A 14,659-nucleotide genomic window follows, 5' to 3' on the forward strand; every position below is an offset into this window, starting at 1 on the left:
CTTAATTCTGTTAAATTTTAGGGCCCCTCCACCATCGCAAAATGGAATATCAGATAAAAGTAGGACATCTAGCCCTGCTGTTGCAAGTCCAATAGCAGCTGGTTCACCAGTTCCTGCTGCACTAGGAACCATTTCACGCCCAGGATTCGTTCAACCTCCGGTGTTTCCACCGGTTGCACCAGCTGCTGCAGGTTTCCCTCCTGTTGTTCCAGGAATGACACCGTTCCTGCCTGTGGTTCCTCCTATATTACCACCGTCTGGGAGACCGATAGTACCAGCTGCTGGAATACCTACCCCTGGCTTACCACCTGCAGTAATACCTACTCCTAGACTGCCTGCCACTGTGGCCCCTGGTCCCATATTACCTGCTGCTGGAATGTCACCAGTGATACCTGGAACTGTAGTATCCCCTGTGCAACTGCAAAGATCGCCTGTGCCACCTAAAAAGCCCACAATATCAGTGAAAACAGGACTGACAGTATCCAAGTCAGCTAGTGTACTAGACCAGGCAATGGCTGCCACACTCGCTGCCATTGAGATTCCAGTTACTCGTAAGATTTGTTTATTTTGAATTTGTGCTACTGTAGACTAAAATGTGCATAGATTAGTAACGTAGATAATACCATTGTTAAAATATACCAAAGATCTTAACCACACATACCATAGACTAATACAATAGATAAAATGTTCATAGTATACTCTATTAAATATGTTTAAAAAACTGATTAAATTTCAATAGTAAACACAAAATTCAGGAATGAACACCTGTGTACCCACGACCACGAATGTAAGTCTTTAAAATAGACGAGTTAATTTTCAGATACTCAGGGTTTTGTAGTTGAGACGGTTCCTCTAAGATTCATTCTCTTGGCTGCTACTATTTTCGTTAAATTATCAAAGAAAATTCGTCGGGAAAGTAATTGTCAACCTTAACTACATTTCTTTTGACAGAAGGTTTTTTTGGCTATTTTTTGTTCTAATGTATTATAGTACGTTTTAAACTATTTTTTTAATTTAACGAATTTTCTTAAGTTTTTACCTTAGTTTTTGAAATATACAGTAAAATGTATTAAAAATTAATTTTTTTCCCTGGTGTCTCTGATAACTTAGCTTGGATTAGGCGTTGGCGATATTACTGGAAGTTCAGCCAGAATCAACCCAGCTCCAAGTGGCTACCGGGAGAGTCTAGGGGAAAACACGGGAAGCATCGGATGATTTGCCTCCAACCACGTACTGCACTCCTGGCCGAAGGCATAGAATTAGGAGATCAGTACTTGCACTAAGCGGATCATTGGTCAGCATGCGAAAAAGTTTTTTGAAAAATAAAATTTTTGCCAAAAATAGGCTACAGACATATATTACCAAACATAGATAACTTCGAAGACCACACTGCCTTTCCATGACGAAAGTAAAACAGTTCAAAATAGGGATGAAACCTTTTTTGTCGAGTTTTAGTTTTACTGCTGATGATGTACACTGTATATGTGTTCGAAATATCCAGTTAAATAATTTTATATTTCACTGTCAGTAAAAAGGTATCATCCCTATTTTGAACTGTTTTTACTTTTTATTACCAAACATTATAAGAGAGTACAGCTTTTGTGTGCAGGTGTATTTGCCTTTGGGATCACAATCAACAGATTGTGAGTATTTGTATTTTTACGGATGAAAAGCGTTGTCAAATATATTTAGTCTTCCTTATTCATTTTCTTGGTTCAACGTGGCAAATCTGACGAAAATGTAGTACTGTCCTAAAAACTACATAATTTGAAGCAACAAAAGACATTTTTTAGAAAAAAGCGCTTTAATATACCTATGATGGGGCCAGGAGACAAAATGTGTTTTCATTTTCTTTCCCTTGTTACTTTAAAGGTACTTTTAATTCAATTGAAATGAATAGGCTATATCTAAATTGAAGACGATTGTCAAGAAAAAAACATCAAAGAAGAAATAAGCACATATTTGAAAATGAACTTCAGAAATAGCAAAAGGAAAATAGTTCTGATAGTTGAAGAAGATACCGAAATAGGAAACCACAGTAGAATATTACATATTACTTTATTGTTATTAATTAGCTAAATTAAGCTCCAATCTGTGTCAGAACTTTTTAATGCAACTTAAACTCTCAAAATTGTTGAGCTATTTTAGGTGTTTTCTAATTACTCGGGGTTCGCACACATGTTCACACAGGAGCAAAAATCGCCCATTGCCGCAATTTAGTTGCCAGTTTGAGCGATTTTAGTTGCTCCGTTGAGCAACTTCGCAGAGTTGAAAAAAATCAAGTTTAATCGGGCGACGAAGCAATTTTATGCGCGCAACAGCAACATAATGGAAGATACTGATAATGTTATCGAGAAGCTGATAATGGCTGTTCAGTTCAATCCTATAATATATGAAAAGAAAGCAAAAAGTCCCAAAAACTCAGTGCTGTTGCTAAAAGCAGCATTCTTTTCACGTGCTGTAATTTCAAATTTTTTGCGGATAAAAACAGACCAATGCGAAAATCCACAACAAGGCAACGAAAATTGCCAATTGCCGCGATTGACGAAAATTGCCTATCGCAGCAACTTCTTGTGTGTGAACCTAAGGTGAGTGTTGTCTTCCATTTTCAGAAAGAAATACTCATCCATTGTTTATCAGTTATTAATGGACACATCATTTTGATTTACACTAACTATTTTAATATATTTTATATATTTAATATATTTGTATCTAATGCAAATATATCTCAATATGTTTTTTTCTGAATGAAATACTTTTCCATTGGTTGTCAATGTATTTTATGAAGTTTTAGTTCTTTAATGACGCTTGATTACAAATTTACCTAAATCAAATCAGAACCAAATTTGCAAAGGCTAAATTAAATTTAAACCTGTAGCTGACCTTTCTAATGCAGTTTCAAGCTTTCAGATTTGTAAGGTGGGAAGATTTTTCCAAAAGAAAGATTTCTAGGGCCAACGCAACAAGCCTAACTTTCTAATAAAATTTGAAACTCAGTAGTCTGTTTTCCTTTTTCTGATGCGGATACCTTACTTGGCATGACCTCATGATTAAACTGATTTCAAAAGCCTTACTTCTACTACTAATACTAACAATTCCCCGCAGCCCCCAGAGGCCAAAACGCTCATCCCCCTAATAAGTGTCAATTTCCTTTAAACTCTTCCTTGTGGCCTCTTCGTGCTCAACACGGTATGACTTGCTTTTTAGTTGGCCCTATTTACCTTACTTTTGGAAAAATCTTACCTGCCGCTACGAATTTGAAGACTTTGAAACTGCATTAAAAAAAGAATGTTATAGGTCTGAATTTAATTTGGCCGTTGAACTTTAGATTCTATTTTGATTTAATTTGGTTTGAAATCAAACTAAATTTAAGGACTAAAATCTCTTAAAAATCGATAAACTTTTGATGGTATTCCATTGAAAAAATTGACAAGTACTTCTTTCAGAAAATGGAAGAGGACTATTTTCAGAAAAAAAATTTACAAACTAAACATTAATAATTAGAAGTAGATAGGATGTTACTATTATTAAATACTATGGGATTTTCTTCAAACCCTTAGATTGCATGCAGGTGAGCCTTTAAATATTTCTGAATTGTAAGTAACTGAAAGTAATTTTCAAACTTCCCTCTTTATCCCTCCCGAGTAGTGTCAATTTCATTTAAATCTATCCTTGCAATTCTTCTCTAGCCCATTTGGGGATGAAACCTTAATTTTACAGTTGGGCTGCCAATTATAATTTAGAAATATCCAGTTGCTCACTTGTGGATAATCCCAAAGTTTGGAGACAGATCCCAAGATATTTAATAACAATAATATCCTACCTACTTTAGTAAGTAATTTCTAGTATATATGTTTTTCCTAGATCCGAAGTTCAGAACTGAAATCCGATGATCTTGTATGCTCAAGATCCTTTGTCCTAATAATGGCTAAGGCCTAATAATGGGCCGAATAATGCCCATAATCAAGATGTATGCTCAAGATCCTTTGTCCTATTGTCTATTATGGCACACAGCAGCTATAGTCTCCTAATTTCTGTGGATATTTGGAAGAGGAAAGAGCTTTGACATTTTCGGGAGAGGTCTGAAATTCAGAAGTTCAAATCCACGACCTTTTCTGTGTGCAGAATTTCTCTAGGCTCAATGCTATTAATTTGTCAATGTAGGCAGATTAATTTTGTAAAGAAGGAAGAGATTCCTTCTGGTGGACTATTCGGGTCATAGAAAAGAGGGATTATTCGGGCTATAAAATAGGATTTTCTATTTGGGCCATGGAAAAGGAGGCTATTTGAGCTATAGGAAAGGGAGCTATTCGTTACAATCCGTGTCTTAACGACAAAAGGTGCGTATTGCGAATACCCAGTTGAACGCGAAGCCATACTATAAGACTGAATAATCGAAATTATCGGGAATGTCGACTCGAAAAGCAAGATATTTGAAAATGACCACACTTTGGTCTCCTAATCAACTTGTCTCAATTAAGTGGCATTTGTTATGGGTTCTTTGCTGTGACTTTGCAGTGTTTGGATATATGCTAGAGATTTACAAATAAAAAAAAAACAAACAATTAAACAAAGAAATTGGTTAGTAAGTAAGTAGTCGGATTAACGACGCTTGTTGACTACTAAGGTCTCTGAGTCGGCCCTCCAGTGTGTTGCTACAGTCGAGTCCCATCTCTGGATCCCGTATTACCAAGTTAAGGTGAAACCCATTACAGGACAGAGAAATTTGTTAAAGCCATGAATGTAATAATCTGAATTCGGTGCCAAAAACCACTAGCCAGGAATACCTTCCAGTAGCAGCCTAGTTTTGCAAGTTAAATTAGTTTTTGTCTTCTCAGGAACAATAAACTAGAAGCTTTTGGAACGACATGAACATGCGATGGAATACTAAGCCAGCTACATCAACCAGCTTAAGAATTAACTCTAGCTAGCCCGTTGGTATGTCTATGATTCTTGTTGCTGATTTAAAGCCCATTTTCTTTTGTCCAGCCGATTACAAATTTTTGACTAGTAGCTTTTTCAATTTAAAATTTTGATTCTTAAAATCGCAAAAACGTTACTTTTGAGATTCTCGTCTCTAATTCTTTTTAAATTGTCTTTTCTACAATGGTTGTATTTTTAAAAATTAGTATACATTGAAAAAAGACTTGAGTGTGGTTTATTACAGTTGTGGTTTATTATTTAGTTTCCCATTATTTTTTTTTAGCAACAGTAACTGAGGTTCCTGTGGAGACGCCTGTTAAGCAAGGTCCAGCTTTGCCAAAGCCGTTTGCTTTCAAAGACAAAAAAGAAATGGCCGAAGGTTTTAAAGACTTTCTTAGGGAAAAGGTATGGCTTTGAATCCACTTTTGTCGACTTATTTCGATATGCAATAGGTGGCGTTTATTTATAACCTGTTTTATTATGTTTTTTTTTTCCAAATGGCTGAATTATGAACTATTTTTGGGCGAGTAAAATTAGCTTACAACTAAAAAAAGGAGATGAAATCCCAATTTTTGGCCTGCTGGGAAAATACCAGTGAAAGATTAAAAATATGTTTCTACTAAAAATGTAAGTTAAGATAAATTTTATTTTCAAGATAACTTTCAAAAGCGAACACTGCCGAACTTTCAAACACACTCAAAAGCGGCTGTGTTTTGTGATGTGCTGTCAGTAGTGGTTGCTAAATACTCTCAATGGTTCAAACCTGCAAATTCGAATTTATTTTTCAAAATATGAAAAATGGCTTTTCTGCCGTTCATCCTTATTAGAGTAGAAATATAACGATCGGTAATGTATTTAAATTTGATATGATATGCACGGGAAATTCAACCCCGAATGCATATATAACGGAACAGAAACTCGGATTTTAGCCAATAAGGGAATTTTAGCCAATTAGCCAATACAAAAATTAGCCAAATTTATTTTTCAAAATATGAAAAATGGCTCTTCTGCCGTCCATTTTTATTAGAGTAGAAATATTACGCTCGGTTATGTATTTAAATCAGATAATCTATGCATGGGAAATTCAACCTCGAATGCATATATAACGGAACAGAAACTCGGATTTTAGCCAATAAGGGAATTTTAGCCAATTAGCCAATACAAAAATTAGCCAAATTTATTATTCAAAATATGAAAAATGGCTCTTCTGTCGTTCATCCTTATTATGGTAGAAATTTAATGATCGGTAATGTATTTAAATTTGATATGATATGCACGGGAAATTCAACCCCAAATGCATTCAAATATGACATTATAACCAATATGACATCATTTTGTATCTGTATTTTTTTTTTACTTTTACAAAAAAGCTGAATTTGTTCAGCTAAAAAAGCTCCGTTTTTATAAAAAAAAATCAATTTTTAATGTTTTGTTTTGTTAATTTTGAAAGGCATTACTCATACCAATTGGCTTTAAAATGAGTCCTTAAACATCTCTTTATGATATTCCAGTGCACTGCTAGCAGCGGGAAAAAAAAATGAAAAAAGAGGACATAGCTACCCATGCTACCCATGCTACTTTCATGCTACCCATGAAAAATGTTTAGAAATGTTCTAATCTTAGAAAAAAAGAGCATAGTTAAGTCTGAATAGATTCTAATTTTAGAAAAAAGGAAATAAATGATATAAATAAGTTCGGGAATATTTTATTTCTAGAAGAAGAAAAAATAAAAATATAGTTAAGTATGGGAAGATCTCAGTCTTAGAATAGAGAAAAAAAGAGGATAGTCAAGTTCCGAAATATTTTAGTCTCGAGAAAAAAAAATTGAGATACCAGAGTTAAAGGAAAAAAAACATAATTAGGTTTTTGTAGATTCCAGTCGTAAAAAATAATGAAATAAGAGTATAGTAACTACTATGCTCAGTCTGAGAAAAAAGAAAACAAAGAAAAAGTTAATTTCGGAACTATTGCTGTCTTAAACAGTGACGAAGACTAATTTGCCTTTCTATCACACGAAAAACAAGAATTTAATGAGACTGATCGTAACAAGTTTATCACTGTCTATAGAAAATTCTTCGTTTACTTCTTGTTCCGTTTGTATTCGAGTCTTAGAAAAAAGAGAAAAAAAACCGATACTAAAATTTGGAAAAATTCCAGTCTAAGAACACAAAAACTGAAGCAAATAAGAGCATAGTAACGGCTATAAGATCTTAGAAAATAAGGAAAAGGTTAAGTTGAAAGGCCTTCAACTCTTAAATAACCTCGCTGGCCGCTCTGCCATTCCATCGAAGAAGAAGACGAAGAAGAAGTTAGTGAAGCTAATGAATCATGTTAGAATTTAGTGAAAAACAAGAAGTTTATCACTGTCTTCAGAAAATTTAAGATTAACCTTTTGTTTTCACATTGAAGTTTTGCAACAATAGTAAAATTTGATAATACAATTTGGAACGATTATAGTCTTAGAACATAAAATGCACGTGATTGCACTCCTGATGTGTTTACTAAATAATTTATTTAACTTAAAATTTGGTGTTGTAAAATAGGTCTTTCTCGATGAACATCAGTAGATAGTCGGGCACAATAACATTTCAATAATCGTAATTTTGATGTATTTAAATTTTGGTTTTTAGTTTTTACCTAATGCAAATTGCCTCGTATCTTTTCGTTAGCATTATTGTTAACTTGCTAATTACCATCAGAATACAAAGTTTTCGTTTTTTGCATTTCGTAGTACAAATCTTTGTTTTTTTTAAGTACTTTTTTGGGAGGGAGCAAGGGTGACTGTTGGATGGTTTACCCATAATAGGCCCTATTAGTGATTATACTATCTCAATTTTCATGGCGTTTCATAAAAAAAAATTGAATTTTCCGAATTTTCTCTGACAATAAACGTTCGTAAAAGCAATTTTTGTTAGGGTTGGTTTCCGGAGAGATTTTGTAGAACCATTTTTTGTTGTTGTAGAACATGGAACAAAAATTAGAAGATATGTTTTGGAGGGAAACTCCCAAAAAGTAGGGGCCAGTGTAAGCATTATGCCAAACTTTGGGACAACTAAAAATTAGATGGATATTGTTTGAGTGGAATTTTAATTTTCATTGGTTTTAATAACCGCCCTTGATTAATTAATTAGGGTTAATTGTTTTAAGTAAGTTGATTTTATTAAGTAAATTGATTAACTGAATCAAGATAGTTGAATTGATTTAATTAAGTTAATTAATTAACATAATTGATAAGATTAGGTAATTTAATTAACTGAGTTAAAATTTCTTAAGTCTGAAATGACAAAACGATTTGAATTTTAGAAAACCAAATTTTTTCAAATTTTTCATTCAAAGTCAAAATCATGTTTTTATAGGCGACTAGTTGAACTATTAACTTGCTTTTGTTTTTTAGAATGTCCCTAGTAATGCGTCATGGGAAAACGCACTGAAAATGATTCAGAAGGATTCGCGCTTTTCTGCGTTTGCCAAGCTGAATGAAAAGAAGCAAGTGTTTAACGCCTATAAATCCCAGAGACAAAAGGAAGAGAAGGAGGAGCAAAGAGCAAAAGCGAAAAAGAATAAAGAAGAATTAGAGAGCTTCCTAATGAACAATCCGAAAGTGACATCAACTTCAAAATATTCGAAATTGGAAGAAATGTTTGGACATTTAGACGTAAGTAAAAATTGTGGCACTTGTATGATATACGGCCTGCCTCTCAGGTTGTTCATTGACGTATTATAGAACCGTTTTTTTCGTTAATTCTTTCAGCTTAGCGTGAGACAAGGCAACGAGAAGTGATAGAATAGATAGAAAATATGTAAATATATATTTGCATATTAAGGGGTGGGGGTAAAGTATTTGGACAGTGTGAAAGAAAACAATCCAATTACATAATATGCAGAATAATTGTATCTAACACATTATGCATGCAGACCCGCTATACCTTACCCCCTCCCCCACCCCACCCCCTAATGTGCAAATATATAGCCCAAATTCGTTTCTCAAGTATTATATTTTTATCTTACGTGGTATATTGCATTAGGATTGAGTGTCAAAGAAACATATTAGAAGAACATTAGATAGGGCGTATGTCATACAAGTACCAAAATTGCTTTTTAATCTTTATTTGAAAGTTAACACATTAAAAAGAAGCAACCAATAAGCCTAATGGCCTTTGCGACTATATATTAAAAGATCCATAATAAACCGTAGATATCAAATGAATTACCCTAAAGATATAAACTCGCTTGTAGCAACGAAGAAAAACAAGTATATTTGCTGATTGCCGCTTTAGAGGCAATCCTTTACCCTTTAAAAAAATGAAGAAAAAATATCTGGTTTTTCGCCTGTTCAGGGTAAGTCACTTGACTTACCTCCAAAACCAAATCCTTTTAAAGTGACTGTTGCCATGTTGTGGATCTTGAGCAAAATCTTGAGGGAGGGGCCCAATGGGACAAGGGTGCCGATAAGCGAAATTGGGGGGGGGGCAATGTGACAAGGGCGCCAATAATTGATCAAATTGACAAATTTATTAAAAATAAAAGATTGAAAAGAAGAAACAAGGAATGAGGGTGCCAGAAAAGTCTGGAGGGGGGTGTTGCTGGATCCGCCAGTCACTGCTGATAACTGAACATTTTTTTTTACTGATGGCTACTTGATTGTGACTCATCACCCTTAAAAAAAAAGAAGAAAAAAGTTGGAGTTTTTTCATATAATGACGTCAAGTCATTTGACTTACCTCTGACACCAAATTTCCCTGGAAGCGACTCGCAAATATGGGACATGGACCATGGGAACAAGAAAACCATAAATGATAATTGGTTACATCTCCAAAGCTATCCACTGCAGTTTTTTTTATTAAGATTTACCTTTTTAGATTGATAGGTATAAGCCTATAGCGGATGAGGGGTTGGCAGCTCTAGGATTGAAAAAGGCGTCAAGCTTAATGTAAACAAAGTCATTAAAAATAAAAACAAAAAGTCCAAAGGTCCGTGTGAAGGCTATGTGATACTAGGATAGGAATCTTGCGACGGTTAAAGATCTTACGATTGAAGGGAGGAATCAAAAGTCAGGGAAATAATTTTTGGTAGGTAAACAGTCCATGATGTTTTTTTTTTATCTGGTATGTTGTAAAAAAGTAAAGTGGAGTCGCAGTTCAAAAAAGAAACAACAACATACTATGCAATTTAACGTTGCTTTTATCTTCAAAACTAGTATAATAGTAAGCTAACAGTTCAAAGAGAAGTAAATTAATATAAATTAAGTAAACAACTGTGTTATACTATCCTTATTTTTTAATCAAAAATAGCCTATTGTAAATATTAGAGCTAAATTTTGCAAGCCTAACGCAAGAACGTTTTTTGTGACGTATTATACTACTTTTAGCATTGGCTAGGATGCTCAAGTTCATAAGTGAAAAATCTTGGGGGAAATCAACTTGAGCCCTTTTTCCTCCTCTGTTCTGTTTGCTTTTATTATTTTGAAGCTGACTAAGAGGATTATTAATTAACATAAATTCATTATTCACAAACAGTTAGGGACGGGGGTTAGTGGCGTGACTCTGTAAGCTTAACCAGAGTCAACCCAGCTCTAAATGGGTACCTGGAGAAATCTTGGGAAGGTAAACAGGAAGGGGGTGCGAAAGCACAGGATGGTTGGCCCCCAACCCCCCATTGCACTTCCAGACTGAAGGGCCAAGAAACGGAGATCAGCACCGCCGGTAGGGACTGTAAAGTCTAATGCCGTATCCTTTACTTTTTATATAGAAAAAAGTCAAGCATTTTACAGAAGTGACAGTACTTCTGACAGTAATTAATAACAGATTATATTAATGAAACTCCGAATATTTCGCCTTTATCAATGGGAAAAACTACTACTAATACTACTAATAATAACTCACAGCAGCACTAAGCCATCTGAGGCCAACACAGCTACGCACGCTCCTCCTCCTCCAACAAAATCTATTCAAGGCCTCTCTCTTTACACCCTCCCAAGAAGTTCACATTTCCTTTAAATATTTATTTATGACATCCTCCCAGCCCAGACAAGGACGACCTACTTTCCGTGTAGCCCCAGACGGTTGGCCAAAAAGGACAATCTTCGGCAATCTGTCATCCTTCATCCGCAGAACGTGGCCTAGCCATCTAAACCTCTCTTTCATTATAGCCCTTGGAAGCGGGATTGAACCACATTAATGTATAATTTGTATAAATAACATAACAAATGCTAGACAAAAAAAAAGAAAAAACCAAATTAAACTTAACTTTACCCAAAATCTAATATGGTGTTTCACGAAACAATGATAATTGAATTGATACGATTTTGGTGCTGTTTTATTTATTTTACAATTTTCAAAAAAATTTGAAGACCAAGAAGAAGCTTGTGAAATTTTAATTGTTATAAAAGCTTTCGTTTAATCTTGGTACTGAAGCTTTATGCAGTCGACTCTCGATAATTTGAAATCCTCGATGTCTCGAATTATTTTCAATCCTCTTAGAAAAACCTGTCTAAGGCGAAGAAAAACCGTACATAACTCGAAATGATTTGACGGTTATATTTTACCGCTGTAAGTCGAAGTGACCCGAAAATTACCTTTATAACTCGAAATTCAGTAATAAGTCGTCATTTAATTTTAGCTTTACCTCCACATGTCAAAGTTTACCTCTATATCTCGAAGTTCCGACGAACCTCTGTTAGTCGAAACCTTAGTATGTAGGTTGTTCATCAGATGTATCAGATTCTGTTAATGTTCAGGTAACTCTTTCCTAGCAAACAAAATCTATTGTTGAGAAGGTAAAGTGTTGATATGTCAAGTCTACGCACTTGAGCGTAATATCCGCCTGGCTGGATCATTGTTCAAAGATATTGGCCTTTCTTTAAATATTGCCAAGTGTGAATATTTATCTTTTAATAATAATGATTGTGTTAACTCTCTGAATTGCGGAAATTTTGTTATACCTAGAGTGAAGATGCTGAAGTGGTTGGGTATATCTGTTTGCGATTCACTTGCTAGCACCCGGAGGAAGTTTTTAATTTATACTAGAGATGAGTAAAGAATTGGCTATGTAAAAATTGTTGCAAATTGTGGTGGGTTTAGCAGACGTGGACTGGCTAAGCTGTATACTAGTTTTGGCGACCATGCCGTTTTGTCTGCGTCCGGATTGTATCCAATGTTTACAAAGATTAATTTTAAGCAAATGAGGGTTAATTATTTTCGTTATTGTAAATTCCTTTTGGACCTACCCAGATCGGTTCGAAACAGACGCCTTGTAGATCGTTACGGAGCTACCGAAATTTTTTATCCGCTAGAGAATCTGCAGACCGATATTAGCGCTGATGCGTGTTTCTGTCTTGGTGAGCACCATGTTCTCATCCGGTTTTTTCATTGAGTGATTCCCAGTTATTGTTTGTTGTATTTTCTTTATTTCTTTCTCTTTCATACTCCACTATCTTAAACTTGTACAGTGGGTTACAAATAAATTATTATCATTGTTAACACACTTATAAGGTTATTCTTAACTTTGTAGTGGCTGTAGGGAGCAAGTTTAGCGATGCTGTGCCTCTGTAACTTGAATTTTTATTTGACTGACATCTATAACTTGTTAACTTTTAAAGTCGAATTTTATGTAGAATAAACTCTATAACTCTAACTATATATATTTCTCTTCCCAAATTTGTCTTATTTATCAAAAATACCTTAATGTGGCATCGGCGAATTCCTTCGTTTAGCCACCACTGAGTCGCTAATATCATCTTTTTTTTTACCTAATTCCTAATTTTACTTTTGAATTTTTCTTTTTTCTTAGACGTTGAGACATAGGCACTTACGATTCTTGTTACATTTATATGATGAACTAAACTTGCCACTGGAGGAAGGGTGTTAATACTTTTTCTACAAAAAATATGGGGGGGGGGTCTTATATTGCTTATGGTTAATTAGTGATCTGTATTACCCAAGATTGTTATCTCCTTAGATTTAAGACCAGTTATAGTTCAATTTCTTCTTGATTTCATTTTTTAAAGTTTTTTTTTCACTTTCAAAAAGACAATTGAGAATGATCTCCATGCCTCATATATTCAAACCTTAAAGGCCACATTTTCAGAAAATCGACCGTCAGATTCGTCAGAAAATTTATAGTATAAAAATTGATGCTTGAAAAAAGAATTCTAACTGTGTTATTTTTACTTTATTAGCATATTTCCTACAGAAGAGCCTGCCAACTGAAATTGGACCAAAACTTCACACACGTAACCTAAAAAATTCCGTGTGATGTTGATTTAAGGCCAATTAATAATGATATTTCACTAATACTTAGATTTTACTAGCCCTAATTTGGGCCAATCAGATTTTTCGTAGATATTTCTGATTGACAGAAAAATTCCGGTTGGCTCAAATTAGCGTTAGTTAAATCTCACCGTTAGTAAAATCTTATTGAGAACTCAACGTCGCTGAGATTTTTATTTTTCAGGGACTTTTTTTTGTTATTATAAAATACATGAATATATCCCTCATGATTTGTTGGTTTCTCTTTTTATAGCCTTTTCTTTTTCTCTTTTTCTTTACTTCTTCTTTTTTCTTTGTCTCTTTTTATCACTCCTCAGTAGAAGCTCTTTACGAACTTTAAGATTATTAATTCCATTCGAATTATGAATTCCTACCCCCCCTCCTAATGAAATTTTTCATATTGATTAGTCTTTTTTGCTTATATTTGAGTCGGGAGGGGGCGCTGCAGTAAGTTCTGCTTTGGGCACCACCAATCCTAGAAACGACTCAATGTATAATTTGCGAAGCAATTAATGCTAAAAAAACCTTCAAGATCTGATACATTTTTTGATAAAAATATATATAATGTATATATGACGCTATAGATAGTCTCAAGCTTCACTGGTTCAAACGGATGCAGTCTTATCGTTCTATGTTCTTTATCAGCTATGCATACTGCGCAAGAGGCTGGAAATGTTTTTGTCGAGGCAAGTTTTGATTATATTTTTCAATAGGCAACAGATATCACAATAGGCATCAGGCAGCTACAATTGCTCATTGGTGCCCAATATTGCCCTTCACAGCAACTTTTTTATATGCGATCCAGGCGTAGCTTTTTCAAAAAAAAAGTTTATCATAATAGATTAGATTATTGCGAAAACAAATTTAGAAACATAAAATTGTAAAATATGGCCAAACGAAAAAGTCGATCAAGAATTAGCTCTTTCTGAAACAAAAAAATTGGGATCATCGGGATACTATGCAGTAACAAGACGAATATTATTAAATAATTAAATCATTTTTATGCATACTAATAAAAATGGTTTGGTTGAACATTAGAACTTGGTTATATTAACACTTCTGCCTGGATTTTACAATCCGTGGCACTGACAAATAATAAATCATTTTTCGTACTTCTATTTCTTGGTTTTCTATGTGAGTTTGATTAAAATTTAAAGAAAATATTGTCTGGTGGGACTGTTTATTCTACTATTCTAGTTAGGTCTGCGGCACGCGTTTTTAGACATGGCGGTGTGGTGAGATTGGTGAGATTATATTCCCTGTATTTAATATGTTTTATCCCTTACAGGCTCTAGCCTTTACTTAGCCCTTTTCTGCTATAGCCCTTATAGGCATTGCCATTCATATATAAATACACACACGCACACACACACATATATATATATATATATATATATATATATATATATATATATATATATATATATATATATATATATATATATATATATATATATATATCTCCTGAT

General features: G+C 34.2%; 1 protein-coding gene across 4 annotated transcripts in view; it reads left to right on the forward strand.

Moving 5' to 3' along the window:
• LOC136039601 (pre-mRNA-processing factor 40 homolog A-like) overlaps positions 1 to 14,659 on the forward strand; it is a 122,108-nt gene that overhangs the window by 25,372 nt on the left and 82,077 nt on the right. For all 4 annotated transcript variants that reach the window (XM_065723471.1, XM_065723470.1, XM_065723472.1 and 1 more), the window contains exons 5-7: positions 22 to 551; positions 5,207 to 5,328; positions 8,318 to 8,578. In XM_065723471.1, the coding sequence (XP_065579543.1) occupies positions 22 to 551; positions 5,207 to 5,328; positions 8,318 to 8,578 (913 nt within the window). The remainder of the gene's footprint in view (positions 1 to 21; positions 552 to 5,206; positions 5,329 to 8,317; positions 8,579 to 14,659) is intronic.

This window comes from Artemia franciscana, chromosome 19 (genome assembly GCF_032884065.1).
Source record: "Artemia franciscana chromosome 19, ASM3288406v1, whole genome shotgun sequence".
Lineage (NCBI taxonomy): Eukaryota > Metazoa > Arthropoda > Branchiopoda > Anostraca > Artemiidae > Artemia > Artemia franciscana.